The sequence below is a fragment of the Felis catus genome, chromosome C1 (assembly GCF_018350175.1).
Source record: "Felis catus isolate Fca126 chromosome C1, F.catus_Fca126_mat1.0, whole genome shotgun sequence".
Classification (NCBI taxonomy): domain Eukaryota; kingdom Metazoa; phylum Chordata; class Mammalia; order Carnivora; family Felidae; genus Felis; species Felis catus.
This window is the reverse complement of record NC_058375.1, coordinates 158331578-158347880: the sequence shown is the minus strand read 5'-3', so window position 1 is coordinate 158347880 and position 16303 is coordinate 158331578. Positions and strand designations below refer to the sequence as shown.

General features: G+C 36.1%; 1 protein-coding gene across 5 annotated transcripts in view; it reads left to right on the top strand.

Annotated features, from left to right (window-relative positions):
• Positions 1-16303, top strand: part of FASTKD1 (FAST kinase domains 1) — a 60972-nt gene that overhangs the window by 42968 nt on the left and 1701 nt on the right. For 4 of the 5 annotated variants that reach the window (XM_045033913.1, XM_019838228.3, XM_011285331.4 and 1 more), the window contains 6 exons: positions 2282-2768; positions 3813-3927; positions 6305-6433; positions 7225-7356; positions 7719-7832; positions 15550-15688. In XM_045033913.1, coding sequence (XP_044889848.1) covers positions 2282-2768; positions 3813-3927; positions 6305-6433; positions 7225-7356; positions 7719-7832; positions 15550-15688 — 1116 coding nt within the window. Of the gene's footprint in view, positions 1-2281; positions 2769-3812; positions 3928-6304; positions 6434-7224; positions 7357-7718; positions 7833-12702; positions 12763-15549; positions 15689-16303 lie in introns of those variants that run through there. The other variant, XM_019838227.3, reaches the window with a different exon arrangement.

Genomic DNA, 16303 nt, shown 5'->3' with positions numbered 1-16303 from the left:
CTTTACATAAAAGGGTGTATTTATTTTTTGTGGCTCTAAGAATAAAATACTCATTTAGTACTAATTGAGTACCTACTTTGTGTCAGGCACTGGGCCAAACATTGTATAACAATTATTTTGGAAATTTTGGAAAACAGAAAAAAGTATAAAGAAGAAAATAAAAATCATTCCTAAACTCATTCATCCACTGACAACAGTTTGTGATATATATACATTTGTGATAATACTTACACATGTGTGTATAAAATTTTTTCCCTCCACTATAGATGCTGGAGAGGATGTGGAGAAACAGGAACCCTCTTGCACTGTTGGTGGGAATGCAAATTGGTGCAGCTGCTCTGGAAAGCAGTGTGGAGGTTCCTCAGAAAATTAAAAATAGACCTACCCTATGACCCAGCAATAGCACTGCTAGGAATTTACCCAAGGGATACAGGAGTACTGATGCATAGGGGCACTTGTACCCCAATGTTTATAGCAGCACTCTCAACAATAGCCAAATTATGGAAAGAGCCTAAATGTCCATCAACTGATGAATAGATAAAGAAATTGTGGTTTATATACACAATGGAACACTACTTGACAATGAGAAAGAATGAAATCTGGCCCTTTGTAGCAACATGGATGGAACTGGAGAGTGTGATGCTAAGTGAAATAAGCCATACAGAGAAAGACAGATACCATATGTTTTCACTCTTATGTGGATCCTGAGAAACTTAACAGAAACCCATGGGGGAGGGGAAGGAAAAAAAAAAAAGAGGTTAGAGAGGGAGAGAGCCAAAGCATAAGAGACTCTTAAAAACTGAGAACAAACTGAGGGTTGATGGGGGGTGGGAGGGAGGGGAGGGTGGGTGATGGGTATTGAGGAGGGCACCTTTTGGGATGAGCACTGGGTGTTGTATGGAAACCAATTTGACAATAAATTTCATATATTGAAAAAAAAATTTTTTGTCCCTCCTAGTTGAGATTTAGTTTTGTATTCCCCCCCCCCCCCCCTTAACCTTACCCACTTGGCATTTTCTCACATCATTTAGAACTATTTGTAAATCTTTTTAATGACTGGATATTACCTATCATATGACTGTATCATAATTCACTTAAGTGTTCCCTCATTGAATATTTAGTTTTTAAATTTTAGCCATGTAAAAATATGATGAATTAACATAACACAAATCTTTGCTAGCATCTTATTTATTTTTCTTTCATAATCCTATATATTTAAAAAATTAAAAAAATTTTTAATGTTTATTTATTATTGAGAGAGAGAGTGAGAGAGACAGAGAATGAATAGGGGAGGGGCAGAGAGAGAGGGAGACACATAATCCAAAGCAGGCTTCAGGCTCTGAGCTGTCAGCCCAGAGCCCGATGCAGGGCTTGAACCCATGAACTGTGAGATCATGACTCAAGCCGAAGTTGGATGCTTAACCAACTGAGCCACCCAGGAGCCCCAAAATAGGTTCACATTTGCCCACATTTTAGTTTATTTTCTTAGTCTAGTTTCCTAGACAGGGATTGACCATGTCAAATGATATTGTTGCTTTTTAGGTTTAAAATGCCTGTGTTGATGCACCCTTTCTAGCACTGACTATTATGATTATTTTAATATGCTAATTTAATATTTTAAAAAGTAGCTCAACAACTTTGTTTTAATTTAGATTTGATTTTTTCTTCTAGTACGTCTAAGCCAAAAGAGTCTTTAAAAGTTCTCAGTTTTTTATTTGCAATTTAACAACTGCTGTCCTGGTGGCAAGACTCTTACTTTGGGGGTGAGACTGTTATCATGGGAATTTGGGGAAAAAGGAGTAGAAAATGGGGTCACTTCTATGTTCTGTGTTTTCTGTTTTTTTTAAGGTTGGACTTCCTATATAGCAGAAGTGGGAAGGGAACTAGTGTTACTGAGTGATCACAGGATGGCAGGGCCTGTGCTAGGTCATACCAGCTCCTGACAGGTCAGACCAAACTTTGAGCCCAAAATCTGTCACAAGCAACAGCACTGGAAACATTGTTCTGACACTGATCTTTGGTTTGCTAGGGACTATGGTTTCATTTTTGCGTAAAATATTTGGGATGTGCCTTAGAAAATCTTAGGACTTCTCTTAGTAATCCTTTGTGGACCTGTCATCTTTGAATTTATCTAACCCTTCTTAAACTAACTTGTATTTTAAGCCTACCACATCTATTAATTATAATAATAATAATTATATATTCAGACTTTAAATATATTTCATTATTGTTGCTGATTTATTAATTTTGTTCTTTTCATTTTCTCCCCCTTCCTTTATAGTTATTTGAAAATTAGTGTTATACCTAGTGAGATTTCCATCCTGGTCTATGCCCTTTCCATTCTTCCATCTCCTTACCTAGATGAAGTGGAGGTATCTCGAATTGAAGCAGTTTTACCACAATGTGACCTAACTGACCTGAATAGTTTCGCCACATCTGTTTTAAGATGGATTCATTATGATCGCACATACCTGGATAATACTACTGGGAAACAGCTGAAACTACTTCAAAAACTAGATCACTATGGTCTTCAGAGACTACAGAAATGCACCAATTTGAATCTGTTATGGGAAGAACTTAAATCTTTAAAAGGAGACTGGTTTGCTGAGTCACTTCTTGAAGAAACAGTTGCTACTTTACACCGTTTGATGGATGACATTAATTACAAAAATGTGGCTGAGATTGCATCTTTTCTTTCTAGAACTAACTACCTCAGTACTTTGCTACTTGATAGGATAGCTTCAGTGGTCCTTCAGCAGACTGAAAAGGTGAAATTGAGTTTTATGTAGTTGTCAATTTCTAAAAGAATAAGTTCATCGTAAGTACTTTGAGAACTTAATTGGAATTTGAAGTTTAAAAATTAAATTCTAGTGTCTGGTGCCACAGTTTGTTCTTCCTCTAAAGTTTCTTCCTCCCGCAGTATAGATTTGGGGAGATTAGCAGTCACCTTTTGGTTCACTACAATGTTTTTAGGATCTGTAGTCAACTTTCATTGTCTAGAAGGAAATACTTAATAGTAGTTGTATTAGGAAATGGAGTATGAATGATTTTTATTTTCTTTTTATTTTCTATAATCCTGTAATATTACTTTTACTAAGAACGACTCCATTCAAAAGCCCAAATGTGAAAAATGAGAAAAATATAAGCTGTACACTGACTTGTGTATTCTTAAATTGTCAGTGTGTTTTCTTACAGATTTTTTCTGGAACTTACTTGTAAAATGTTGCTTTTTGGATTATGTGAGAAGAAGCTCACTTACTAAAATCTCTTGTATATATCAGATAAGGCTTTTACTTATGAGACAATATTTCTCCCAAATTAAAATAAAAATCTGTTGTACCTGGCAGTCATTAAGTTTTGGATGAATGAGTGAATAATGAAATTAAAAAATGAATCAATGAAAGAAAAATAAATGCTAATGTTATAAACTAATTAGCTTCCTTAATTACATTATATGATGGGTCTCTATAATGCGCTGATAGGATGGAAATTAGTGATACTATTTCCTATTCATTTTAATGACTAATGAATCCTGGAATAGGTTTTATACCTAACAAAATTAATTTGCATTTTATCTGATTAATTTTTTCTGCGTTGATACTAGAGTTACTAGAAACTAGTGGTAGGATTAAGTAGATTATAGCAGGGTGGAAAAATTAATAAGTAGTGCTGCATTTATCATTTTACTGTAGGCATGTTCATTTAACTCTCAGCACGTTAGAAGAAGATTTCTACCCAAAATAATAATTAGGTTAAAATTTTGTTTTGTTTTACTGAAGTTTAAACTGTAACATTTTGTTGTGTTTATACAGATCCACCCTTTTGCGATCCTTCCTATTATTCTTCCATTTAGCATCTTGAACTATGATCCACCTCAAAGTGATGAATTTTTTGGAATTTGCGTTCAACACCTTAATTCTTACTTAAGTAGGTATATTGTTTGGCAGTACATTGAGTAAGTAGGTTGGAGGATACCATTGCCATTGTGGTAAGAGATATCCTTCATTTAAGGGGTAACCATAACAGCCATGAGTTCTAGACCTAAAAACAAGTTTGTACCCATTTTTGAAGCATTTTTATTATGAAAAAATGTCAAACTTGAAAAAATGGAAAGAATCAAAGAGCCCCTATATACTCAGTGGGCAGATTTAGTAATTGTTAACATTTTATCATATTTGCTTTATTGTTTGTTTCTCTTGCTCTCTTACTTTTTTTCAGAGCCATTTCACAGTAAGTTGTGTTGTGACCCTTTACCCCTAATTGCTTCAGCATATACCTCCTAAGAATAATGACCTCTTCACCATAATACTGTTCTAAGAAAATGAGTAGTCCCTAATATCTAATACACAGCACATGGTTCCCCAAATACTCTTCAGAGTGGTTATTTTGGACCCAGGATCTAATCAAGGACCACCTATTGCATTAGGATGATACCTCTTTAGTCTCTTATAATCTAGATATTCTGTTTTTTTTTCCTTTCTCTTGTCACTGACCGATACTATGATATGAGAACTATGTCTGATACTACTTTGTCTGCAAATAGATAAGTAAAATGGGCTGTTGTGATATGTATATATTTAGTCATGAATGGGCGTATGCACGTGTGGCATTCATATACACCCTTTTTTAGTAACAGAATTATGTGTAGAAAGAGGAGACCTGAATCTGAGACTTAGAGTGTGCTCTCCCAGTTGTTCAGTCTTTTGTCCATCAAAAGGAAATGAAAGCATATCCTTTTTTTTTTAAATAAAATGTTTAAGAGAAGAAAGGTTGAGAAATATAGCTTTGATTTTTTAAGACTTATTAAGAGAATGTTTGGAAAATTCATGGGAGCCTTTATAAGTAAAATTTTAAATAATGGTATGATAATTTTCTTTATTTTGAATAAATATAATTTTGACAGGTTACTATTAACCTCATTTATGACTTGATTTTGATTTATTAAATAGACTCAGCAAAAATATCCAGAAGAAAAGATTTAACATCTTTGTTGTCCTTTCTAAGAATATTGCTGTCAATAGGGACCCCTTCCTTCTCATCAGAAATGTCTCTTGGATGAGGCAAATCAGCTAAATAACCTTAGTCTTGTACTCTGGGACATGTGTCATGCTGTTGGGGGACAGGAAAAGGAGGAAATGCTATATGAAATCTGAGCTTCACATGTGTCTACACTCAGCCTGGATATTTGAGATCCCTACACAGCAGCACAGAATAGTAGTCTAGCCTCCACTTGCTGCTAACTGTGTGACTTTAGGCAAGTCATTTAACTTCTCTGTGCCTCTGTATACTTATTTACAAAGAGGAGATAATAATTGTGCCTGCCGTATACTGAAGTGAGATTTCAGTGAGTTAATATATATGTAAAGTTGGAACGACGCCTAACACATTCTCTTTTTTTTTAAGTTTATTTATGTATTTTGAGAGAGAGAGAGAGAGAGAGAGAGAGAGAGCGAGCACACACGAGCAGAGGAGAGGCAGAGAGCAGGGCAGAGAAAAAGGGAGGAGCCTAATGTGAGGCTTGATCTTATGACTGCAAGATCATGACCTGAGCGTTTATCTAGAGTCAGTGGCTCAACCAACCCAGCCACCCAGGCGCTGGGATACCTAACACATTCTGAACAATATTATATTGTTACCAATTTATAAAGACTAGGACCAGTTTTTACATACACCATTGACCTTTTGTTTTGAATTCTTTCTCTTTTCAAAGCAATTTAAAACACTTTTTATGGAAGTGAAATAATAATACAGGAACATTTACATATCCTTAGCATGTAGTATGAATTTATACAAATTGAATCACCCAAGGAATCCGATCCAGGTGAAGAAACAGAGTATTACCACAGTATCCTTCTCTCCTGTCCCCCTTTCCTACTCTATTCCCACCCAGATGTAAGCACTTCACCACTATCCTGCCTTATTAACAGTATAGGTGAGTTTTGTCAAGGCTGTGTTTGTATTATTTTTTAAAAACCTGGTTTGAAAAAAAAAAATTTAGGGGCGCCTGGGTGGCGCAGTCGGTTAAGCGTCCGACTTCAGCCAGGTCACGATCTCGCGGTCCGGGAGTTCGAGCCCCGCGTCAGGCTCTGGGCTGATGGCTCAGAGCCTGGAGCTTGTTTCCGATTCTGTGTCTCCCTCTCTCTCTCCCCCTCCCCCGTTCATGCTCTGTCTCTCTCTGTCACAAAAATAAATAAACGTTGAAAAAAAAATAATAAAAACCTGGTTTGAACTGAATAAAGTGTGTACTTATGTATATGTGAAGTGGCTGTACATTATAAATTTTTTAATGGTAATTTTGTTTTAGGTGTACTGGATCCTCTCGTGTTAGTGTTTCTTGGTTTCTCTTTGGCCACACTTGAATATTTTCCAGAAGATCTGCTGCAGGCTATTTTTAACATTAAATTCTTAGCCAAAATGGATTCTCAACTTGAACGTATGTACCTATATTTTATCAAATTATTACTTGTGTTTTTAGCCAGGTTTCAACTCTACCTCTACTGAAGCACTCGAATGTTAATATATGTTTTTCTGTTTATAAAAGTATTTCCTGCTTCTTGTAGAAAATTTGGAAAACATAGAAAAGTATAAAAATGAAAGTAAGAGATTACTCATCATCTTTTGCCAAGTGAAACTACCACTTTAAATAATGTTTTGGAGTGTATCTTTTTTTTCTGTCTGTCTCCTGTTCTTATGTGTGTGTTTATGTATCTATCTGTATTTTAAAACAAAATTTGGATTATTTATATATCACTTTTGTATGTTGCCTATGGTCATTGAACTATATTTTGAACAGTTCTGCATGCCATTAAGTATTTTTTGATGTCATGATTTTTTTAGTGTCTATATAATCTGCCATGATGTGAATATGATAGCATTTGTTATCATGTAGGTTGTTTTCAATTCTTCATTATTATAAATAATGACTGTTATATATGAATCACTGACCTCATCTTTGTTTCTTTAGGATTGGTTCCTAATGTGAAATATTAGGTCAATGAAAATTCTTTGGTTGTATTTTTAAAAATGTAGTTCTAATGTTTGTGAGTAGTGAAAATGACATAAGAGTTGTTCCTAATCAAACCATTGAATAATTAAAAAATATAAAGCATGTGTGTGCAAATGAGATGATTTTATAATATGAGACTAAAAGTACTAACAAATAATGGGAATAAATGAATGTGAAAAACCTGTTAAAATCCATTAATATTTTATTTTTGCTTTCAGTTTTATGTTCATCTTTAAGTATGAGGGTCCAATTACGTCTTATGGAGTTAAATAGAGCTGTCTGCTTGGAGTGCCCTGAGTATCAGATTCCATGGTTTCATGACCGCTTCTGCCAACAACAGTATAATAAAGGTTTGAGTTTTCTTTGGGTCAGACAGCAAAGTTTAATTCCAAAGTAAACTTTAGGTAGTACCTTGCTAAGCCTAACCATGACACCAGAGTTGCTGCGAGTGCCATGACCTATTTAGTAGAACCGTTTTGTAGGTGAGATTTGTGTTATAAGAATTTCTTAATATTTAGGACACTAATCCTCTTTTGGTAGAAAATACAGAACTTACATTGTTCTGAATTTAATATCATTGCATATGGTATTATACTGAAGCTCTTGTTGAAAATACTAATCTTTGTTTTTTGGTTTGCAGAATTGGGATGATTTTTATTAAAAAATGGATTAACCTATTTTAAGTGAAGTAATTATTTTTATTTTCATAAAGATACTGGCAGCATGAATGGAGCACAACAGCAGATTTATAAAATGTTAGCAGAGGTGTTAGGAGGAACCAATTATGTAAAAGCCTCGGTTCTTACACCTTATTACCATAAAATAGGTAAGTATTTGGCAGGTTACTAGGTACTTTCAGAAGGCTAAACTAATTTTTTTTGTAAAAGTTTATTTATTTATTTATTTATTTATTTATTTATTTATTTATTTATTTATTTATTTATTTTTATCACTCTAAGACCACTTTTTCATTTTATAATTATTTTTTTTAATATGAAATTAATTGTCAAATTGGTTTCCATACAACACCCAGTGCTCATCCTAATAGGTGCCCTCCTCAGTGCCCATCACCAGCCCCCCCTCCCTTCCACCCCCCATCAACCCTCAGTTTGTTCTCAGTTTTTTTTTTTTTTTTTAATTTTTTTTCAACGTTTTTATTTATTTTTGGGACAGAGAGAGACAGAGCATGAACGGGGGAGGGGCAGAGAGAGAGGGAGACACAGAATCAGAAACAGGCTCCAGGCTCCGAGCCATCAGCCCAGAGCCCGATGCGGGACTCGAACTCACAGACCGTGAGATCGTGACCTGGCTGAAGTCGGACGCTTAACCAACTGCGCCACCCAGGCACCCCTGTTCTCAGTTTTTAAGAGTCTCTTATGGTTTGGCTGTCTCCCTCTCTAACTTTTTTTTTTTCCTTCCCCTCCCCCATGGGTTTCTGTTAAGTTTCTCAGGATCCACATAAGAGTGAACACATATGGTATCTGTCTTTCTCTGTATGACTTAATGCACTTAGCATAACACTCTCCAGTTCCATCCACGTTGCTACAAAGGCCAGATTTCATTCTTTCTCATTGTCAAGTAGTGTTCCATTGTGTATATAAACCACAATTTCTTTATCTATTCATCAGCTGATGGACATTTAGGCTCTTTCCATAATTTGGCTATTGTTGAGAGTGCTGCTATAAACATTGGGGTACAAGTGCCCCTATGCATCAGTACTCCTGTATCCCTTGGGTAAATTCCTAGCAGTGCTGTTGCTGGGTCATAGGGTAGATCTATTTTTAAAAGTTTTTTTTTTGAAATTTATTTATTATTTATTTTTGAGAAACAGAGTATGAGCAGGGGAGGGGCAGAGAGAGAGGGAGAATCGCAAGCAGGCTGCACGCTATAGGCACAGAGCCCCATGCGGGGCTCAAACTCACAAGCTGTGAGATCATAAACCAAAATCAAGAGTTGGACGCTTAACCAACTGAGCCACCCAGGCGCCCCAGAAGACTGAACTAATTAAAGTAGAATTGTCTCATCAAATGGAAATTTCCAAACAGACTGAAATAGAAGAGTACAGTGATTTCTCAGGTTCCCATGGTCCAGCTTTGATAACCGTCAGCATTTTGCTGTTTTTCAAAAAAAATTTTTTACTTATCTTTTACTAATTGTAAGTAAAACCCAGGGGCTCCTGGGTGGCTCAATCCATTAAGTGTCTGGCTTCGGCTGAGGTCATGATCTCACGACCTGTGAGTTCGAGCCCTGTGAGTTCGAGCCCTGCATCGGGCTCTGTGCTGACAGCTCAGAGTGTGGACCCTGCTTTGGATTCTGTGTCTCCCCCTCTCTCTGCCCCTCCCCCACTCATGCTCTCTACCCCCCCCCCCAAGTAAATAAACATTAAAAAATATTTTTAAAAAATTCTAAGTAAATCCCAGGTTCAGATTCACTGAACATTCCTAGATCTTCAAACGTTCTTTTCCTCTCCACTAAGTACCCTGAAACAATTTCATTGTTTTAAGCTCATCATAAAAACTAAGTTGGATTATCAACCTGGATGAAGATTTCCATAGGTACGTATGATCAACTCTAACCTGGTTAACCTTGTTTCTCAGTGGTCTAGTTGTAGAAGGCATTCTGATTTCATCATGGATGACATAAAGTTGGTTGGCCAGCTGATAAATTGGGTGGCAACATAAGATTTTTTTTTTTTTAATAGCTAAATTCAGGGCACCTGGGTGGCTCAGTTGGTTAGGTGTCTGACTCTTGGTCTCGGCTCAGGTCATGATCTTTCAGTTCGTGAATTTGAGTCCCACATTGGGCTCTGCACTGATGGCATGGAGCCTGCTTGGGATTCTGTCTCTTCCTCTCTCTCTGCTCCTCACCTACTTGTGTGCTCTCTCTCTCTCTCTCTCAAAATAAATAAATAAATAAATAAATAAACTTTAAAAAATAGCTAAATTCAAATGTGGACTTAAAGGAAAAGATGAGGTTTTAAGAGGATTAACATAAACTTTATAAAATTTAGGATTAGAAAACTTCTGCATACATACAGGATGTTATAAAGTATTAAAAACTTGATATAAACTAATACTGTAAATGGTTACCAAAAGTCAAATACTGTTTTAAACTATGTTATTAAGAATAACAAGAAAGTTGGTAGTCTCACTGTATTCTGGCCTTCAGACATATCTTAGTATTGTATTCTTCTTTTGAGCGTTACATTTTGTGAGAGTGACAAATAGGGCCTGGAAACAAAGGATCTAGAAATCATGTCTTACAACTAGAGAGGACAGGAACTGCACAGATTCCAGTCCCTGAGCAAGTTCCTAAACCTCCGAACTTTATTAGTTTCTTCATCTGTAAATGGGGATGATAATGCCCACTTAATAGGATTACCTGACATATTGCATGAAAAGCATTTAGCACTGTCCTTGGAACATAGTGAGTGCTCAATAAATTTTATTTAACAAAGAAGCTAGGAATGTTTAATCTGAAAACTGGAAGAGTTATGGTGGGCATAACATAATGTTTTAAGGATTGCTTTGTGAAAGAAGAAGTGGATATTTATCTCAAGAATAAAAATACAGGAAAAAAAGGAATATTTTACGTCAATATAAGAGTTTTATGAAAGATTTGTCAAAAAATGGAATAATGGTCTGCCTTGTGAAGAAGAAATGTTTGGGCAGAAATGGGTGATCAGATGTGTGTGTGTGTGTGTGTGTGTGTGATTTTTGTATTCAGCCGAAGGCTGAACCCAATAGTCATTAATACCTTCATCTTGTACTACAAAACACATATTCTCAGTTGTTTGGTTTTATGTTAGTCAGGATTATATTTGGCTATGAGTGACAAAAATCCACAAATAATAGGAACTTAAAGTTATTTCCTTCTCCTGTATGTGTAACTGGCATCCAAGGCTGGGATGCCAGCTCTGTGAACATTAAAGTTCAGGATCCTTCTATTTTATTATAATTTATAACCTCAACATGTAGCTTCCACTTTTTGGTCCAAAATGACTCCTTCTACTTTAGCCAACACATCTATAATCTGAGCAGGAGGGAGAAGGAAGGAAAGGGAAGGGTGTCCCTTAAGTACCGTTCCTTGAAGTTGCATATACTGTTTGGGGGGTGGTGCAGAGAGAGAGAGGGAGAGCATGAGCAGGAGAGGGACAGAGAGAAAGGGAGAGAGAGAATCCCAAGCAAGGTTCATACTGCCAACATGTGGAGTCTGACGCGGGACTCTAGCCCACAAACTGTGAGACCATACCTGAGCTGAAATCAAGAGAACCGCCCAGGCGCCTCTGCACATACTGCTTTTAATTATACCCCATGGCCACACTTGGCTATGTGTAAGTTAAGAAAATGTGGTTTTTATTCCGGGTTGTACTCAGCTAATTCTATTATTAAAAATGAATGGAAGTATTAGGTATTGGAGGACGACCTACACCCTGTGACAGGGTTGTTTTAAAAGATTGACATGGATCTTCCTTGGCTTACCATGGGGTTATATCCCAGGAGACCCATTTTACATTGGAAATATTGTGAGTCAAAATGCATTTAATACATGTAACATGCTGAACATCACAGTTTAGCTTAGTTTACCTAAAATGTGCTCAGAACACTTACATTAGCCTACAGTTGGGCAAAAACATCTATCACAAAGCCTGTTTTACAGTAAGGTATTGAATATCTCATATAATTTATTGAATACTGTACTGAAAGTGAAAAACAGAATGGTTCTAACTGTGTCAGTTGTCAGTCCTCACTATTGCTGCCCAGCATCAAAAGAGATTATTGTAGTGCATGTTAGCCCACGCAGGATCCAAATTAAAAATCTGAAGTATGGTTTCTATTGAATGCTTATCACTTTTGTACCATTGTAAAGTTGAAAACTCACAGATTGGGGACTGTGTCTGCATACTCCTGTTAATCTGCACTGTTTAAAATATATGTGTATTTTAGGGCACCTGAGTGGCTCAGTCGGTTAAGCATCTAACTCTTGATTTTTCTTGATGGTTTGAGAGATTGAGCCCTGCGTCGGGCTCTGCACTGACAGGAGCCTGCTTGGGATTCTCTCCCTGTCTCTCTGCACCCTCCCCCCGACCCCATTTTACTCCGTTTCTCCCTCTCTCTCTCTCAAAATAAATAAACATTAAAAAAATTATATATTTCTATATTTTAAAATATACTCCTGTAAAAATAATGCACTAAAGGAAGGAAATGCACTAAAGTATGAATGTGAAAATGGTGGGTAACTCCATCTCATAATTTAAAATTATTGAGCATCAGCTTTGTGACAGGCACTGTGACTGGCTCTTCATTCCTGTTACTGCATTTTATTATTTTTGTTAATGTTTCTTTCTGATTAGAGTCACATCTATGTAAAACATTTGGAAAATACAGAAAAGAAAAAAGTAAAAAAAAAATCATGTATTACAAATCATGCGTAACATGTAATTAGTACTAAAACCAGGATTACTATATCCCATTGTTTTTCCAACTCATGTTTGTACTTCCTGCTGTCAATAGGCTTATTTTTATGTGAAAATGTATATAAATCATTAAAATAAGGTTTAACTGGTAACATTTGTGTATATGGATATGGCATAATTAAGACAGCATAATAGTATGATTAATAACTGTGGATTGGAAGCATTGCTTAGGGTTTTAAAACCCCATATTAAAAATTTTTTTTAATATTTATTTTTGAAGGAGAGAGACACAAAGTGTGAGTGGCGGACAGGCAGAGAGAGAGGAGAAGCAGAACCCGAAACAAGCTCCAGGCTCTGAGCTGTCAGCACTGAGTTTGGCACGGGGCTTGAAGTCACCAGCCATGAGATCATGACCTGAGCTAAAGTCGGATGCCCAACCGACCAAGCCACCCCGGCGCCCCCAAAAAAGACACACATTTTTACGAGACCAATGCTCTAACCCCTGAGCTACGGAGCCTCAAGACACACATTTTTAAAAAAATTACAAAATATATACTTAAAAAACCAAGAAAGTACAGATAACAAAAAAGAAGAATTACCATGTTTAATCATTGTTTACTTTTACTGTATGTTTTTCTGACTTGTTTAAAACAAAAAAGGGCTTATTCTATATAGTGGTTGTAGCTATGTTTACATATTGTAAATATTTTTCTGTGCCCATAGGTATGTATTATTTTTAGTGACTTCATACATATTTCATTGAGTGAGTATGTGATGTTTATTTAATCCTTAGATTTTTTTGAGGATATTTTGTTGGTACACGCAGTTGTCAAACAATGCTGCAGTTTCATACAACAACAGCAATAGCAATTGATATAACTACATATTGTTTCTTACGTGTTAGATGCCGTCTTCAATGCTTTATATATAATAAACTTCTTTATTATGCCCTTACTAGATACATAAATTATTCTATTTCATATATTAGGAAATTGAGGCCCAGAGACATTATTGTGTGCCCAAGGTTATATAGTTGGCAAATGGCTGAGCCAGTATTTGACCTAGGCATTCTAGCTCCAGAATTCGTTCCCTCAATGAGAGAACTATATTTCATGTTTGATACTTAGCTTGAAGTTGCTTCAGTGCCTCAGTTTCCCTTATGTATAAAAAGCAGATAACTAAACCTACTCTTTCCTCCTTTTCATTTGTTGTTTCTTTTTTCATTTCGGTTTTTTTTTTTCTTGGTTTAAATATTTTTACCATTGTTCTTATTACAAAAAAATTTCAAAACAAGTACAAAGATAGAATAGCATGATGAACTCCACCCAGCATCAACAGTTATCAAAATTCACTTGATCCTTTTCAAGCAAATCAGACATACCATCTTAAAATGTATATCTAAAAAGATGCATAGCCACAGTACCATCATGAACACCCCTATAGCCATTCATAATAATTTTTTAAATGTTTATTTTTGGGGAGCCTGGGTGGCTCACTGGTTCCTGGGATCAAGCCCCCCAGGTCGAACTCTGTGCTGACAGCAAATGCCTACCTGGGATTCTCCCTCTCCCTCTCTCTGCCTGTCCTCTGCTCATTTCCTCTCTCTCTCTCTCTCTCTCTCTCTCTCATAAGTAAGTAAACTTAAAAAAATATGTGTTTATTTTTGACAGAGTGCGTACGTGAGAGCTTGGGCGGGGCAGAGAGAGAACAGGATCCGAAGTGGGCTCTGCTGACAGCAGAGAGCCGGATCACAGGGCTGGAACTCAGGAACTGTGAGATCATGACCTGTCCAAACGAAGGTTGGACCATGACCAAATGAAGTTGGACGTTTAACCAACTGAGCCATCCAGGCGCCCCAATAATTTCTTAATATCATATAGCTTGTCAATGTTTGAATGTCTCAATTGTCTTTTGTATGTTTTATTTTACTGTTTATTTTTTGAAATTGGAATCCAAACATTACATTTTTAAGTTCTACTTTTCTCTTTTCCCCTTACAATTTATTTATTGAAAGAAAATTTTTTTCACCATCTAGACTTTTCCAGTTGCAACCCTGTTGTATCATTCAACATGCTCCTGCATCCCTTGTTTTCCTGTAAGCCAGTCCTTAGGACTTGATTAGGGGCTTGATTAGATTCAGGCTAGATTCCTGTCATTTATTTATTTTGCCCAGACTATTTCATAAGTGGTATGAACTTGTTAGTGCATCATATCAGAAGACACACTATGCTGGTTGTCTTATTTTTATTATATTAAAGATTCATCAGCTTATCCATTAGAAAGTTCTCCTATCAGTTTTTCACCTACAGATTTTATTAGCCATTAAAATTATTGTCTAAATCCATCATTCGTTAGGGGTGGTAAAGTAGTGATATTCTGTATCATTTCTTCTGCATTAGCTGGGTTTTGTCTAAAAAGAACTTACCCATATCAACTATTTAGTTACTCTCATGTACAGTTCCTGCAGGAAAGACAGGATACATGTTTGAAACTTTCCTTCAGATGAGTGGGTTTAGCTTTCTCCAAATGTTACCAGGAGATTTAAGAGGATTAAAATAAAACTTAATGTGATTTGGCCTGTACCAGTGCTAAATATAACTCCATGCTAAATCTAGTTTAGTAATACTTGTTGGTTGATTTTTATTGATTGATTTTCAAAGACAGGTGCCATTGGACCAGATCTTATAAAACAAGTTGGGTAATTAGGGAGGTACATCATTCTTTGTTTGTGTCTATAGATATGTATGTCTCTATATATGTATATACATGTTTAAAATATATCTTTAGGGCGCCTGAGTGGCTCAGTCGTTTAGGTGGCCAACTCTTGATTTCGTCTCAGGTCACGATCTTACAGTTTGTGAGTTTGAGCCCTGCATCAGGCTCTGCACTCACAGCGCGGAGCCTGCTTTGGATCCTCTGTCTCCCTCTCTCTGCCCTTTCCTCACTCACACTCGCTCTCTCTCTCTCTCTCTCTCTTTCTCTCTCTCCCTCCCCCTCTCTTTCTCACTCTCTGTCTCTCTCTCAAAAATAAATGTTAAAAAATTTTTTAAGTAAATAAAATATATCTTTAAACCTATACCTGTAGGAATTTACTTAATTCATACTGTTGATTCCTGTACTTCCTTAGATTTTGAGTGTATCTTGGATAAAAGAAAAAAACCTCTTCCATATGGAAGCAATAGTATAACTTTGGGAAAACTACCAGAAATGCACTGGGAATCAAATACCCAAATAACTGGATCAACACTGCCACCAGGAGCTGAAAGGTATCTTATTTCTTAGTTTCAGATTTTGTTAAACGTTAAATTTGGCATAACTTAATGAACTCTGTTAACAAGGATTAATTGTCGGAGTATCTGCTGCTCATATCATCTTTTCCTGTGTCTTTGCTTTTCATGTGTCTTCTGACTTACTGTCTGTCCTTTGCTGTCCAAAGCTTAGCAATCTAACTAAAGTGCTAACCCTTGATTGTCCTCAGTGGAAGTAAATAGTATCTTCTTTGGAGCTCCCATACATCTCTACTTATCTCATAGCACTTAGCCACTTCCTACACTGCATTACAGTCACTTAATATGTATCACAGTTACTTAATATGTTAGACTATAAGCTGTATCTCTTTATGTTTGTGTCCCTCACAGTGCCTTCCATATGGTAGTTGCATAATAAATATATGTTGGACAAGGAAACAAATGAGAAAGCGTGGAAATTTTTACTATAATATGGTGTAAATTCTAATGAGTAGTGTTATATGTCCCTAGTTACCAATTTAAGTAGAATAATAACTTAGCATACTCATATATTCATTTGGTTTTTGTTAATTTATGAAGATGTAACTTTGTTCCTGAAACGCTTATAATTACTTAGTTTTTCATTTTGATTTC